The sequence below is a fragment of the Orbicella franksi genome, chromosome 7 (assembly GCF_964199315.1).
Source record: "Orbicella franksi chromosome 7, jaOrbFran1.1, whole genome shotgun sequence".
In the NCBI taxonomy this organism is placed as follows: domain Eukaryota; kingdom Metazoa; phylum Cnidaria; class Anthozoa; order Scleractinia; family Merulinidae; genus Orbicella; species Orbicella franksi.
In genome coordinates this window covers 12,172,754-12,186,998 of record NC_138151.1, presented here as the reverse complement: position 1 = coordinate 12,186,998, position 14,245 = coordinate 12,172,754, and the positions used below count along the sequence as shown (strand labels likewise).

Here is a 14,245-nt window from a genome sequence, read left to right as displayed (position 1 = left end):
CAACAGTGTTTTAGAAATGGGTTATAAGGCATTCCCCGAAACAGAAATCGTACAACAAAGCAAAGAGGGTTACGTATAAACGCACGTGCTGGACAAAACCTTTTACGCTTTAAAATGACGCATTGTTTCCTTATTTAGACATGTTGTATTTAGCGATGACGCCCACGTGCGTGTAGCAAAATTCAGGGTTTACACTGAGCTCGTCATTCAAAAAGTCATATAAAAGAGCCGATTTTCGCGCTTGACTTGTCCCGACAACAATGGGACGAACGAAGTTACTTGTCAGCTGTTTGCTGCTAATTACTCTTCCAGAAGCCTTTCTCGGATCGGGTAGGCTGAGTCAAATTCATTTTGGTTATTTCTAGCGTACGTGAACGGTGTGCTATTTGTTTCAGTACAAATAGTGAAAATACGAGCACAAGGCGAGAACCTCGTTTTACGTACATGTTGGAGTTGGGGCTAATGATTTAAGACTTCACTAAGACTTAACCTCTCTGGAGTTCAACATCATTTTCTCAACAGTTTTAAAACATGCGGCCGAAATCAGTCTCAGTCACTTTTATTTTAACTGAAGACAAGAAAAGAAGCATACCGGTATTTGACAGAAGCAATGGTTACGATATGATTTTATGAATCGAAGACGCTTTGTTCCCAGCGCTATTTGATAATATCCGGTGTCTTGACCTTTCAATTCCGGCCACGTAGCTTAGCGCCGCATGCTAATTTTCCGCTTCTCGGGCTAAAATTTTTGTACACGAGTCAAGTTCAAAATATATCGTGGGTTAGCACAGTTTCTAATTGTGAACTAAACAAAGCAAGAATTTTGAAATCGTTTCACATCAATAATAAATTGCTTATGTTACACGAATGCTCTAACAAAAAAAACAATCAAGTGAAGGAGTTATACATTTAAAGGAAGGTGAATAAATAGTTGCTAAATTGTACGAAAATTACGAAATCAACGGTGGATTATCCTGATGGGTATATGAAACGGCCAGCGTTAAAAGAGGCAAACCGGTTTGTTAAGCTTAGTTGGCTTTTAACACAAAATTCCGTAACGCTCTGCTGCATGTATTTCTCTTTTATTTCCTTCATGTACAGTAATTAAACTTACAAATACAGTGTAAGACGTCTTGTCGACCGTCTTGTCGCGTTACGTGAGTGTTCAGGAACGAATCAGAATACACTGAGTTATTTTTTATCCTGGCCACACAAAAATCATAGTCGCCTTAGCTTGCTCATGAAGAACTTTCAGTTAAAAAAATTCTAAAACTAAAGAAACATTCTATAGTCGTTAGCTGATACTGCAGCGAAATCCTGATTTTTCGAACCTCCAAGGGTAACGAAAATTGGTTCGAGAAATCGGGTGTAAAGTTACAGCGTTTGACTGAGGAGGGGAAACGACTTTTGGTTGGAGTCATCGGGAGGCTCGAAAAAATGAGGGTTCGAGAAATCAAGATTCTACTGTAGTTACAAGATAAGGGAAAAAAATGATATTACATCATCCACAGCGCCGTCTGGGCAGTGCACAAAGGGACGAGACCATTGCTTTACTTCATGAAACATTCAGTAGCCGGCGCTGAAAGCTGTGCTTGAAAGATCTTCAAAAGACACAAAGATGTTGACTTTATGATGGTGTGAGCAAAATGAATTTACATTTTGGTAATAGAAATAAACAAACGATTTCCTTTCGTTTTGTCCCTAGCACTGTTCAAAAAATATTATCTCCGTTTACTGAAAGATATCAGTGACGTCATCTCTTGTTATTGATATGCCAACCAGAGAACTATTGGTTGGTGAAACAAAGAATTCTTTTGTTTAGCTTTTTGAACATTTAAATAACAAAAACAGTTTGTAAACACGTATCTTCCCTCTGTCTATTGACATAGAAACACTCGCGAAAACAATTGAGAAGACTCGAAAAAGCTGTGGAAACACTCGCCTGTTTACAACATTTCTCGGCGTTCTCCAAAATTCCACCCGGGTTTCTATAACAAAAATAGAAACATGGAAAATGTTGTCATTTCCTAACTCCCACAGGTGTCCCAATGCAAGCTAGCCACTTATGAAAATTGTGCTGCTCATGTGATTTAATATGTTTACTCTCATTTAAATCAATTTAACAATTTTAAAGAATTTACCATTATTTAAGGGTTGAAATCCTATTTTAAGAGACGACGAAATGTGCACTAGTTTGATTGCTGGTAGATTTCACAGTGCAGTAGGTTTTTAAAATGGGACAACTGGCGATATTTTTGAGGCCCAGTGATTCAATGGCCGTCAGGAAGTCAATATCGAAACTGAAAATACGTTATGTGAAAGTAACAGGAAATATTTTGAAGTCATTCATTATCTACAGGTCACCGCTTCATTTTTAAAAGACTGCCGGTGATATTTTACAAAGTCGTATTTTCTTTCCCTTTACAACTTACACTGAAGTGATGTTTTCTGCACCTTGCGACTCTCTCTTTAAAGTTTTCGCATGAAAATCAATGTCAATCTTTTTGCTGTCACTTTCACTTTCATTTTCATTACGGGACTCTATGGGACAAAAAAAAATCCGAGTTGGCAAATCAGTGAATATTGACACCTGCTGCTAATGTGCTTGAAAAACACTGTATGTTTTCGAATATTTGATATTGTATTCAGCTACTGATAAAAACGAATACAAACACCACAGTACCTTATCAAAAGCAGTATTCCTATACAGCGTCTTTTTCTTCCTTAGACTTTGCCTCAACCTAATTAAGCCTCTATAGACGTGTCGAAGAGTGGCGCGAAAAACGTTCGCTTTAGCGGCTCTTTAGACAAAAGGAAAAGCAAAAAACCACGAGGCTGCAATAATGTCGTGGAATGACGCGTCTGGCTAGGTATAATTATGGCACAGTGATGACGTGTCCTTGCATTTAACCTTGCAGTCAGCCTGTCATCAACAGCTAAGCGTAGCACACCTATTTGTTCAAAAAGAAATGACGAAGCACTCTTTAACCATGTTAACCGATTTTCAAGTCTTTGTGAGTCTTTGGGTTTTGCAAGTCACAGGTATGTTTTGAAGGTAGTTTTTTTCTTTTTGTACTTCTCACACCGATTAATTTATAATCACTTGCCTTAGAATCGCCGTTTAACCTTACTAATACTCGTCACGTTCGACTTTTACACTTAAGTAAAATCGATCACTATACGAACAGCTGGGCAAAAGACCATGATAAGTTCGTGTGGTTTACAAGCGCTATATAGAACGATAACTTCTGCAATATTTCCTGTCCTCCCTTGTCGCGTTCACCACTACGTCTTAAAGCTTCTTACGCAGTTTGGGGACTTTTTCCTCCGGTTTAAAGGTCGCGACATGGATTTCTTCCGGCATGTTATAGTTTATTAGATTTTTGTTCAATTTAGTTTGATTACGATGCACAATTTAGCCGGCAGTTTTATGACTTAATGCAAACAGTGACTTACATAATTTTTATGCTATTCGTAATGTACACTTTATCAAATCTTAGGAAATTCATTTTAAAACAGTCGAAATACGCTTTTAATTCCTTTATCAAGAAAGAGTAATTTTTGTGTCTGTCAAAAAGGGCAAAATCCGTTTAGTCATTTATGCCGTCATTGTAACTGATATAATATACACATCTGTTGCTTCCCTGCAAAAAATAGTTATCCTTTACGTCTAATTTTTGAGGAGTTTGAGCTTAAGATAAAAACAACAACGACCGCAGCAACATTAAAATGGTGACAGTGCAGTGGCAGGGGAAAACTGATAAGCAGTGAACAGAAAACCACGATGAAGATGTGTAAAATACAGTGGAAAAGGAAAGAAAGATGACTGGTAATTAATCACTTTTTTTTCAGGAGGTGAATTCGACATAACACACAATTGAAATGTCGTAAACTAATTCAATTATCTTTTTTCCCTAATAGGCCACGATCAATATTCTAATGTCTCCGAGGCTTTCAGGTCAAAATTGTAAATTTTCTAAGTTTCTTTTGTCTCTCAATTCCCAAAATAGACTTGGATACAAAGAAAACAACACCAAACACAGCAGTTTGTCCTGAAAGCCTCGGAGCAATGTTAGAACAATATTGATATATCGAACGTGGCCTATTATTGCTACTCTGTAGAATCATAATTTCGACTCCACTTTGCTGTAGTCAAACGTACAGCACAGTCGCACACGTAGCGGATGTTATTAACCGCGCGGCCATGGGCCGAGCGCGGTTCATGGTTTACCCGTGGTTTTTTTTTCGTCTTGTAGGCGACCAGGGCCAAGCTTTCACTCGGCCAAATTTTGAGTCACGCAACCTGTGATGTTTACTCGCCAAAAGCTGTTGAAACATTAATAAATCTCATCTCCGATACTGACTTTCGCGGGAAAAAATTAAAAACCCAGCGTTCGTCAAAAATTATATTTTTTCAGCAGAAATTTCGCTCGGAACATATACATATTTATATTCGTTTGAATCATCGATGAAATGACCTTTTTCGGATATTTTTTCCTTCGGGGTCAGCAAAAGCCTCCGATTACAAAATCACGCCGAACCCACACGTTGCAAAAAAATCTCTTCGAAACCCTGATTTCGAAGCGATATATCACTTAAGCGTTAATAGCTACCACACATTGGCAGACGGTAAATCTATTCCTTAACAATCCAGCTTTATCGTGTTAAAATTTCATAGAAATCGAACAAAACCAGAATTAATTAGAATTTTTTGTGACCTCACTCCCTAGACTTGACCTAACAAAGGAAGCCATGGTCGCCCATAGCAACCGAAAAACACGAACATAACAAAGCTGACGTTTCGGCCAAAAAACTCCAGAATTATCGGCTGAGAGCTTAAACTTGAATGGGAACATCTTTTTCGAACTTTTTTCAACTGATTTAGACGAAAGACTGGCCTCGGCGGACTACAAAAAAGACCAAGAGAAAAAACAGAACAAGACAGCAGAAAAAGCCGATAATATTAATTAATCGCGTGGCTTTCGGCACGAAAACGAAAATACAGCTTACTTCTGGATAAATTCAGTCTTAGAAGCCAGCAACTGGTCCCAAATTACTTTCTGTATCCTTACAAATGTCTTGACTTCTATCTCCGACAGATTTGGCCGCAATTTTTGAGCAAATAAACATTTCGTCGACGGTGACCGCCATTACCTTGACTTGCATACTAAATTAGCTAACTTGACAAAATTCTCCCGTGGGGGGGATATGACGAAAAGAGCTGAAAGATGGCCTATAATTGGCTAATGATGAGATCATCCCACTGTCCAAATTTGGTGAGAATCGAAAGTAACGCCAATTTTCTGTCACGTTTTCAATCTGTGGTCACTGGAGTGACCAAAATCGATACATCGGTCGGGATAGAGTTTTATTATTAAATTATATGACTTGTGTGACTACTTTACTAGCCCTTTACTCGTGGAAAACACCAATTAAATTTAATCATGACTTTTAAGAAAGAAAGCTGTTGTTAATAGTGTTATTATCGTGTCATTTATATCGTTCATGCCCATACATATCCCGAAGAAAGTTCTACAAAGATTAAGACCATTAGGTCATCGGAGATTTGTCAATGGCTACCACTGATGGTGCAATAATACAGTTTGTGTTGATCAAGTGATGTGATGTCTACAGTAAGAAAAGAATCATCAATGACTACTTTGGAATGTGCACTCCGTTCCGACGGTAGTGCTAAGCAAACAGTTAAATTTTAAAAGCGCGGTTATAAGATCTAACAGATCTTCTTGTTGTAGTCGTCTGACACTTGAAAACAATATCGGCGGATGAAACCAGAAAAAAGGTATCTTCACAAGCGAATCAATGATATCATGCTAAATGAATGTCAGTCATGCACAGTAGAATCTCAAATTTGCCATACAACACCAACGGGTCACGAGGAAATAACACTGTCAACCTAACTTATTGTTCTAAATCACTTATTGTGATTCATCGGGTTACTTGGTTGCAAACAAGCTATGTGATTAATTCAAATATGAATTATTTCATATATACTTCACAAGCTATGTGATTGTCGCATATTTTAAAACGTTAAGAAAAATCGAGATGATTAAATCTTCACCGTATCGAGCCCTAGACGTCGACGTCAGCAATTTTATCCACAGACAGGGCATAATCAATCGAGCATAAGAAGGAAAACTGAATGTGTAATTAGTTAACATCCATCTACCAAGTAAGACAGCAAGAAGTATCAAGAAAAACTATTATGCGTTAGATTATTGTTATCTCTGACAATTCAGTTTGCAGGGAGGTTGGAATACTTATATTGCTTTGTTTTCAGTAGGGAAGTTCGAAAACTGAGACACCTGTATTGATCACTAAATAACAAACAAAAAAAGGGGGTTTCCCCTCGTGTATTTTCGGTCTTGATATTAGCCCTGGGGGGGGGGGGAGGGGTCTCTCTTACATGGGCTATATAGGTATGTGCGGACCCAGAGGGTATGGTTTTTAGCCGTTTTGGTCATAAATAGGGTGTCGATTTTAGCCATTTCGAAAACTGAGACACGTGTATTGATCACTCAATAACAAACAAAAAGGGGGTTTCCCCTCCTGTATTTCGGTCTTGATATTAGCCCGGGGGGTTCTCCCTTATATGGGTTACATAGGTATGTGCGGACCCAAAGGGTATGGTTTTTAGCCGTTTTCGTGATAGATAGGGTATCGATTTTAGCCATTTTGATCAATAATAGGGTCTGATTTTTGCACTCTAGTCTTGAATCGGGCGTGTTTCTTAGAAGAAGCTACTTTTTCATCATTATTGATAAGACCGATCGAAAAAAGCCTTTCACAATACCTTTAACATCGGTGTGAACTAGGAAACTAAGTATAAGGCAGGTCTGAAACAGGGTATTAATTTAGGGTCAGGTGATAAATAGGGTACTGAAAATCGCACATTTTGGTCATAAATAGGGTAAGGGTTTTGGGAAGCGGGTCACATACTCCCACTCAAATTTTCTGGGAGCTCTCCCCCCCCCCCCCCCGGGGGATATTAGACCACCGGTATGAGTTGATTACTAGTCTTTGGGAAGAACAGACTACAACGATTCAAGGTATTGGATAGAAAAAGAAATATATCGACACTAACTCCTCTCTGCAAACTTTGGTTCATGCATTGTCGCCCCATGGTTCACATGTTTTACAGACATTTCGACACGGCTATAAAGGACGGCAAGGAAACGCTTAAGATTCCCCGGATGAAAACAACAACGAATTAGTCAAAAATGAAACAGTTGTACTCTCTCACGGAGAGAGCTAACACCATATCATCGTTTCTGATTAGGGTATCACTATTTAAAGATTCTTTTGGTATTCGCCGAGATTGAAAATGCACACGTTTTGACGTACATGACGTATTACTTCCTTATTTGGTCATGCTGGGGTGATTTATTTACTTGAACGCGTTATTCATAACTAACTCATTTTGCGAAGTAATCCTCATAACGGCAGGTCAGTGAGCGTTTCGCTGTGTTTCTCCAACGTAAACTACACCGTCACGGTATGGGTCAGAATAACCCCCTTGTCATTTTCTTGCTTTTAATAAGTCTATTAGAAGGCTGTCGCAGTTCAGGTAAGCTGAGCTATGTGTATTTTGCCATTTCTTACCTTAGGTGAGCGAGGCTCTATTTTTTAAGAACCCCGGGTTACCAAACATGAACACTTCGAGGCGGGAACAGGGCCCTAGCTATATCCAGATATATTGAAGTTTTTAACTATTCTCAGCAGAGTTCACTATCATTATTTTTATAACAGTTTTAAAACATGCGGCCGCAATCTGTATAAGTTACTTTTACAATGAGACAAGATAAGAAGCGAATTTTACAATTGTCATGGATTACGACATGATTTTAAATACACTGTAAATAAAGAATTCAGGGCAGTTTGTACAAAACGCTATATGATAATAGCCGGTGTCTTGACCTTTGATACTTGCCGCTGATTTCCGCTTTTTAGATTACCATCGTCGCCCCGTTTCCGTTCAAGATCAAATTCAAAATTCGTTGTGGCTTTTTTTTTTTTTACATTATTAGGCAGATCCAGATCAGTCATGGTATTTCATTTATTTCGGCCTCGCACAAAATTACATATAAATTGAAGAAATCCCGAAAAGAGTATAGTTTATTAAGATAGGAAAAAAACAGAGATAATAATCCATAAAGGAACAATGATGTTCAAGGATGGAGAAGAATAGCACAGATTAAACAAAAAAGAACTTGAAAATTTGGGCTAAACTTTTCAGAGAAGCTCAAACCTTCACAGAACTCCTTTAATACTGAAGTAGTGGAATTCAAGGCGAGTCAATGATGATACACGAAACTCAAATAGGAAGTTACAAATGTACACATCTAAGATGAATAAATAGTTGCTAAATTGTTCGGAAATCACGATGGCGATGTTGGTTTCTCTGCTTGGTCTCTGGAAGAGGAGGAGGAGGAGGAGGAGGAGCTGCGTTAATCAGGTCTAAATTCATCGAGGAGGTGTTCCATGTAATACTGATCCAGCAATATGAGGGTGACTGTCTGTCTGAGAAGTCAACGGAGTAATGTGTCATGCTGAATGCGCATGACAACAAATAAAATTGAAATACGTGTGCCTCCGTTTAGGTAATGGCGCGCGCACATCTTGTATCCATAGCGACTGGTGAAGAAACACGGACTGCAAACGGACACTTGTTTCCTTTTAACTACGTCATTTCTTCTGCGAGCATAATCAGAAATATTCCACAGAATCTAACCGTCGTAACTTGAGAATTCTTGTTCTCTCGATCAGCCAGTGTTACATTTCTAAAAGCGCCGGTATATGTTCGATCGACTCGGTCCTTCGTCCTAGCCTCCTGACGCTCTTCACATCACACCTTACTTCTTCTACTGTGCTCAGTCTGCGAGCAGATACACCTCTTTTCATAACACTTTCATCTTCGATTCCCCCTATAACAAAAGAAAACAATTCAGCTCGGCTCAACCAACTCTACAAATCAGCAAATAATTTTTAAACTGACGACTGCCTATATTCTAAAAAGTCGAATTGTATTGTTTGTTTTTTTCTTTTTGTTTTGTTTGTTCTTTTTTTGTTTTTGATTTTTTTGTTTTGTTTTGTTTTGCTTTGTTTTGTTTTGTTTTGTTTTGCGAACTGCTGTGATCGTGATATTGATCAAATAATTCTTTTGTATGGAATGCCTATCCACAATCAATACTATTCTTTTCTTTTGCGATACTTTCACTTTCGTCTTCATTACGGGACTTTATTTCGACAAAAGAATTGCAAACTAAATAACAGATTATTCACCATGTTCATGAATTCTACAATAAACAATCAATATTGACAAAAGCTGTTAATCTGCTTGAACAACAGAACATGTTTGATATTACATTTAGCAACCGATAAAAAAAAAAGAAAGAAACATCACGACACGGCGAAACAACTAACAATAGGAGTTGGTATACCGTACCTTTTTGTCCTTGTACCTTGAATAACCTTAACCTTGACCGACGTAAATAGTGACGCGGAAACTGTTCTCTCAAGGTCGGCACACACGAGGGAACTGGTCCCTGCGACTAGTCTTTGCAACTAGTCCCCTGAAGACACGAAGGCCTGCTCGCAGGGATTTGTCCCACGAACAGTTCACACGAAGCGTTTTGAGAAACAAGTCGCAGGGACTTGTCCCAAAGTTTCAAACCAGTTTGAATTCGTGGGTCTAGTCGCAGGGACCAAAATTTTAGTCCCTGCGACTAGATTTTCTGGTGAAAATGGCCAGTTCACACGATTGGACTTGTCCCCGCGACTTGTTGCAGGAACTAGTCGCGGGGACTAGTCCCTTCGTGTGCGCGAAAGAGAAAAACCAAGAGGTATGGAATGACCGGTATGCGCCGCCTAATTGTGCAATACTAGTGACGTGTTTTTGTATAAACCGCTCGTATAGCATTCAACCACGCAGTCAGTCTGTCATCGACAGCTAGCTAAGCGTAGCACTTCTATATGTTTAAAAGCGGTCTAATCATGAAGCACTTGCTCACCGATTTTCACGTTTTCGTGAGTCTTTGGCTCTTGACAGTCGCAGGTATGTTTTGTGAACATTTTTATTTCTCACGGTACTTCTTATTTGAGTTATTTTCCTCGTCCTAAAATCGCCGTTTAACCTTACTAATGAGACTAATACTACTCACGTCCGACCTCAAACTTGGTGAAATGGATCGACTGGAAAGTCAGCCAAAGAAAAACTTAAAAGAGAATCTTACCTAACTAGAAAATCGTTTCAATAACAAGCATTATTTAAAATTGGTTCTCGCGATAAATTTCACGTTATTTTCTCTCTTTTCTTATCGTGTTTCGTATCACGTCTACGCATTTGGGGTTTTTCCCTGCGGGGTCACATGAAAATTCCACAGACCATCATCGATAACAAGACATTGATGTTGGAATGTTCTGGTTATTTAGATTAGTGACGCGTAAAGAGCGAGTAACGATAGTAATTTTGTCAGTCTGGCATGGTGTTATGAGTCAGAAAACTATCGTTATTTCGTGTCTCTGTGAGTTCGACATCCTAATCTCTAAATGGTCTTGGATGAAGAAATTTTCCTCAATTTCTTCCTTTCAATCCTATTAAGGTCCAATAATTTTCAGCTTTGTCAATTTCAAAAATCGCAAAAATCTGAATATTTATTTTATTATCTGAAAGACCAAACCATGCATTTAGTGCCCTCCGCAGAATCGCTTCCCTTATCTCAATTCATTTAAGTCTCCTCAAAAACACTCACTCAAACCATCGTTTTTCTTTGTAGCAATCAACAACAACAAGCCCTCTTCGCCAACGACAATCCGCGAAAAGGTAACCATGCCCTGTCCGGCGTTACAAGAAGTGGTTAGGAACGACGGGACATTTGACATCGTCTATTGGTCAGTTTGTACATCAGAAAGATGTGACCACAAAGACACTAAGTGGGATTGGGTTGCTGGTATGAACAATAAAGGAATCACACAAGTTGGACCAGAGAGAGTCAACATCACGACGGATGGAACTCTGGAAATTCACAAAGTAAACCAGAGTGATACTGGGCAATACATGTGTACAGTCAAGACAATCAACCACTCGTCGCCTGGAATATATCATACAACTCTTATTGTCATTGAAGCAGGTAAGTTAAAATTGTGCGTCTGGCTCTTGGTTGGTTGGTTTGTCCAATAAATTCTTCGCATCGGGTTGCTCCAATACAACTCGTTCAGGAAGGTACCTACTTATTTAAGATAGCATGCACGAAAAAGGGACTTCTAAGAAGACGCCTTGCGACCGCACAGGGCATTTTGTCGTTTCACCAGCCGACTGAGACGGTTAATTCGTCTGCCTAAGACGGATAAATCGTTCAAGACGTCCCAGACGAATCAGCTGAAGACGAATTTGCCCATACAATTACTATTAACACCGAATTTATACCTAGATAAGACGGATAAATTTTCTCAGATGGACTGTAAATCGTCTCCTTCTATAAACTCGGCGTCGGATAATTCGTCCCTAGTATAAATTTCGCCATTGTGTCACAATGTTCAGCAGAATTGAGCTATACCTCTAAACGTAGCATTCTTTATGTCTTTTGTGATTCACACTAATTTCCTCACTTCAAAATATGAAAGGCCATCGCAGCAATGAAGCCTGAAAAAGCTAAATTCAGGCATGAACGGGATTCTAACCTATGAGCTCTGCGATGCCGATGCAGTGTGCTCTACCAAACCAACTGGCAACTGATCATTTTATGAGTTCATAAAATACCTGGAGATGAGGAGATGAAGACATGAAAGTGAATCATAGGAATATCAATAACATTTGCTTTTATTTCCTAAGTCTCTATGCATCCTTAATGTTTCCTTCGATTTATTTTGATTTTTGTTTTGCGATCAGCAACTAACCAGCAAGACATAGAAGCCACAAAGATGCCGGATGCAAAGGACTGCAAACAAGGTAGACCACTGAAACCTTTCGACAGTTAGCCCTTGGTTCATATTAATTGCTCAAAACGGCTTTTTGATAAACTGGGTTTCAAAGTCCCTTCAAAGTGTTCACTATCAAAAGGAACTTGCGTGACAAAACTCCCGATTGCAAGTGTTCCTCACTTTTACTTTGTGAGTTAATGAACTTTTATTTTTAATCCACTTTGAAATTCCCATAATTTGGTAAACTATACATAGAGTAGGAATGAAACAGTTGTAGAACCATGCCAATAAACAAAGACCGGAATACATAACATATTAGATATGGGTATCCAGTCTTACCCCAGGGGTTTACAGTGTGGTGTTAACCGTGTGGTGTTAACTTGATTTAGAATCCAACCCCCACCCATTTCAGGTTTGCATTTATATAAGTTGTCAACTGGTCTTCCTCTATTTATTATCACTGGCTATTTTTATTGTTGTTATTGTCGTCACTGTCACTGTCACTGTCGTTGTCGTTGTCGTTGCTGTTGTTGTTGTGGTCGTCGTTGTCATTATTGTTTAATTCTTCGGACTTATGACCATTGACCTAAAATAACTATTCTGCTATATATAAAGGCCACTAAGGGACTGCTGTGAATATCGACGAATATAGTTTTACCACATAACTTTGCATTTTAATCTCTAATGGTTTCTTTGTTTAAACAGATTGCTCAGAGAAGAGTGAAAGTCAAATGGACGCTATGACAGTAACGACCTCCGCACTCTCTGTGCTTTTGGTTCTTGCTGCTGGGTATATAGTTTACCTAAAGCGATATGATATCCGCTGTCGGAGCCAGGGGAATTCTTCAGCGCGAGAAAGTGTCTCTGGAGTGAATGTAGCGTAAAATGGAAACACAAACAATTACACAAACAAGATATATATTATATAAAATTAAATAATTAATTAATTAATAAAAAGTCAAAAACGACAAAAACAATGCTTCAAGCAAAAAAAAAATTACTCAAAACTGTAAAAACCTAGTTATGTGGTCGCAAACATTCAGTAACTCAAAGTTAATTTACCCTGAGAAAAATTGGCAAATACAAGTAAAATAAATTAGCTATAAACGGTTTAGTCTTGTTGGCAAAAGATAAGGGATATAGGCAAGACATAAATATTATATATTTTCAATAACAACTGATTTTGTACCTAGTGTTATCGAAAAAATCCCTGTAGCTATGCCCTATTTATCTGCTTACTGTTAAGCAGTTTAATTTTGCCCATATACGTTATTTCATGCCAACAAGTTTACATGTCTACCCGGACATATGGGAATTGTAAATATTTGATGAATTGTATTTGTGATGAAATTTGCAGTTAAAGTCGGTAATTGCGTTTGTAAACGATATGCAAAACCATAGAAACAAAGGCGACTGCAATTTTAATTTGTAATCGGCCGGCACAGCTGAAAAATTAATGAGCCCTTTAAATTAAAGTTTTATTAAAAGGACCGTAAATCAGGCCCGGTAAGATGTATATTTATTTGATCAGTTTCAAGCAATAACAAACGATAACAAAGACAACGAAAGCTTGAGGCAGCTTTGTAGCCTGAGGATTTCATTTTTTGTTTTTGGTTTTTTTGTTTTATTTTTTTTTTTTTTTTTGTAGAGAAGACTGTAACATATTCTGTAAAAAATGCCGCGTTCGAGTATACATATTTGTTATCGAGAATTATTTAATAAACGTTTCCTATATATTTTGCTTGCGAATGTTTATTTTAGACAAACAACGACGCCGTGCTGGGGACCATTCGTGATTAAAATCACCTTCAGTTACGGAAAAGAAAAACCGAAAAAGGTGCTCGTGTAATTCCTCTGAAATAAAAGTGACAATAGATTTTTGTTCAAACTTTGTCTACTGAATATTCATCATATGACAACTTCAATTTTGAAATTAAAAGGGGGATGCCCACGCTCATTAAGGAGCAGCGAGGCTTATTATAAGAACGCATTCTCAGTAATTGTAAAATCTTTGTGAGTCCAGACTCACGAGAACACGCGTCAAACTAAAGTCAATACATTGTGTCGGACACAAATAAGCATTTTAAGTTTGATTCAGACAGAAAGCTAAATCCTAGATTAAAAATTTGAACCAAATTTCTTGATATGGTTACCGAACTTCAAAATAGAAAAGACCACAGTGTATCTGCTACTTTCCTTATTTATTCAATTTTCAGCGATAGAAATTAGTTCAGTCTTTTCTCACGCAAAGCTTATGATTAGATGATTACAATGATTGGGAAAAAGGTGGGGTCCCCGTGCTCGTTAG

General features: G+C 38.2%; 1 protein-coding gene across 2 annotated transcripts; it reads left to right on the top strand.

Annotated features, from left to right (window-relative positions):
• Positions 1-207: 207 nt before the first annotated feature.
• Positions 208-12,896, top strand: LOC145493039 (uncharacterized). 2 transcript variants are annotated; one of them, XM_081472441.1, is made up of 4 exons: positions 208-330; positions 10,794-11,147; positions 11,906-11,965; positions 12,643-12,896. In XM_081472441.1, exons 1-4 carry the CDS (start codon positions 261-263, stop codon positions 12,819-12,821), a joined length of 663 nt encoding a protein of 220 aa, XP_081328567.1. In that variant the 5' UTR covers positions 208-260; the 3' UTR covers positions 12,822-12,896. The 2 variants fall into 2 exon arrangements, with proteins under 2 accessions (XP_081328567.1, XP_081328568.1); XM_081472442.1 differs by lacking the exon at positions 208-330 and adding an exon at positions 2,845-3,042.
• Positions 12,897-14,245: the final 1,349 nt, after the last annotated feature.

Bases quoted from the DNA above. Each gene is read 5' to 3' on its own strand.
- LOC145493039 (XM_081472442.1), top strand. From the start codon at position 2,970: ATGACGAAGCACTCTTTAACCATGTTAACCGATTTTCAAGTCTTTGTG. The intron at 3,043-10,793 runs GTATGTTTTGAA...TTTTCTTTGTAG, and splicing joins TTGGGTTTTGCAAGTCACAG to CAATCAACAACAACAAGCCC. The intron at 11,966-12,642 runs GTAGACCACTGA...TTGTTTAAACAG, and splicing joins TGCAAAGGACTGCAAACAAG to ATTGCTCAGAGAAGAGTGAA.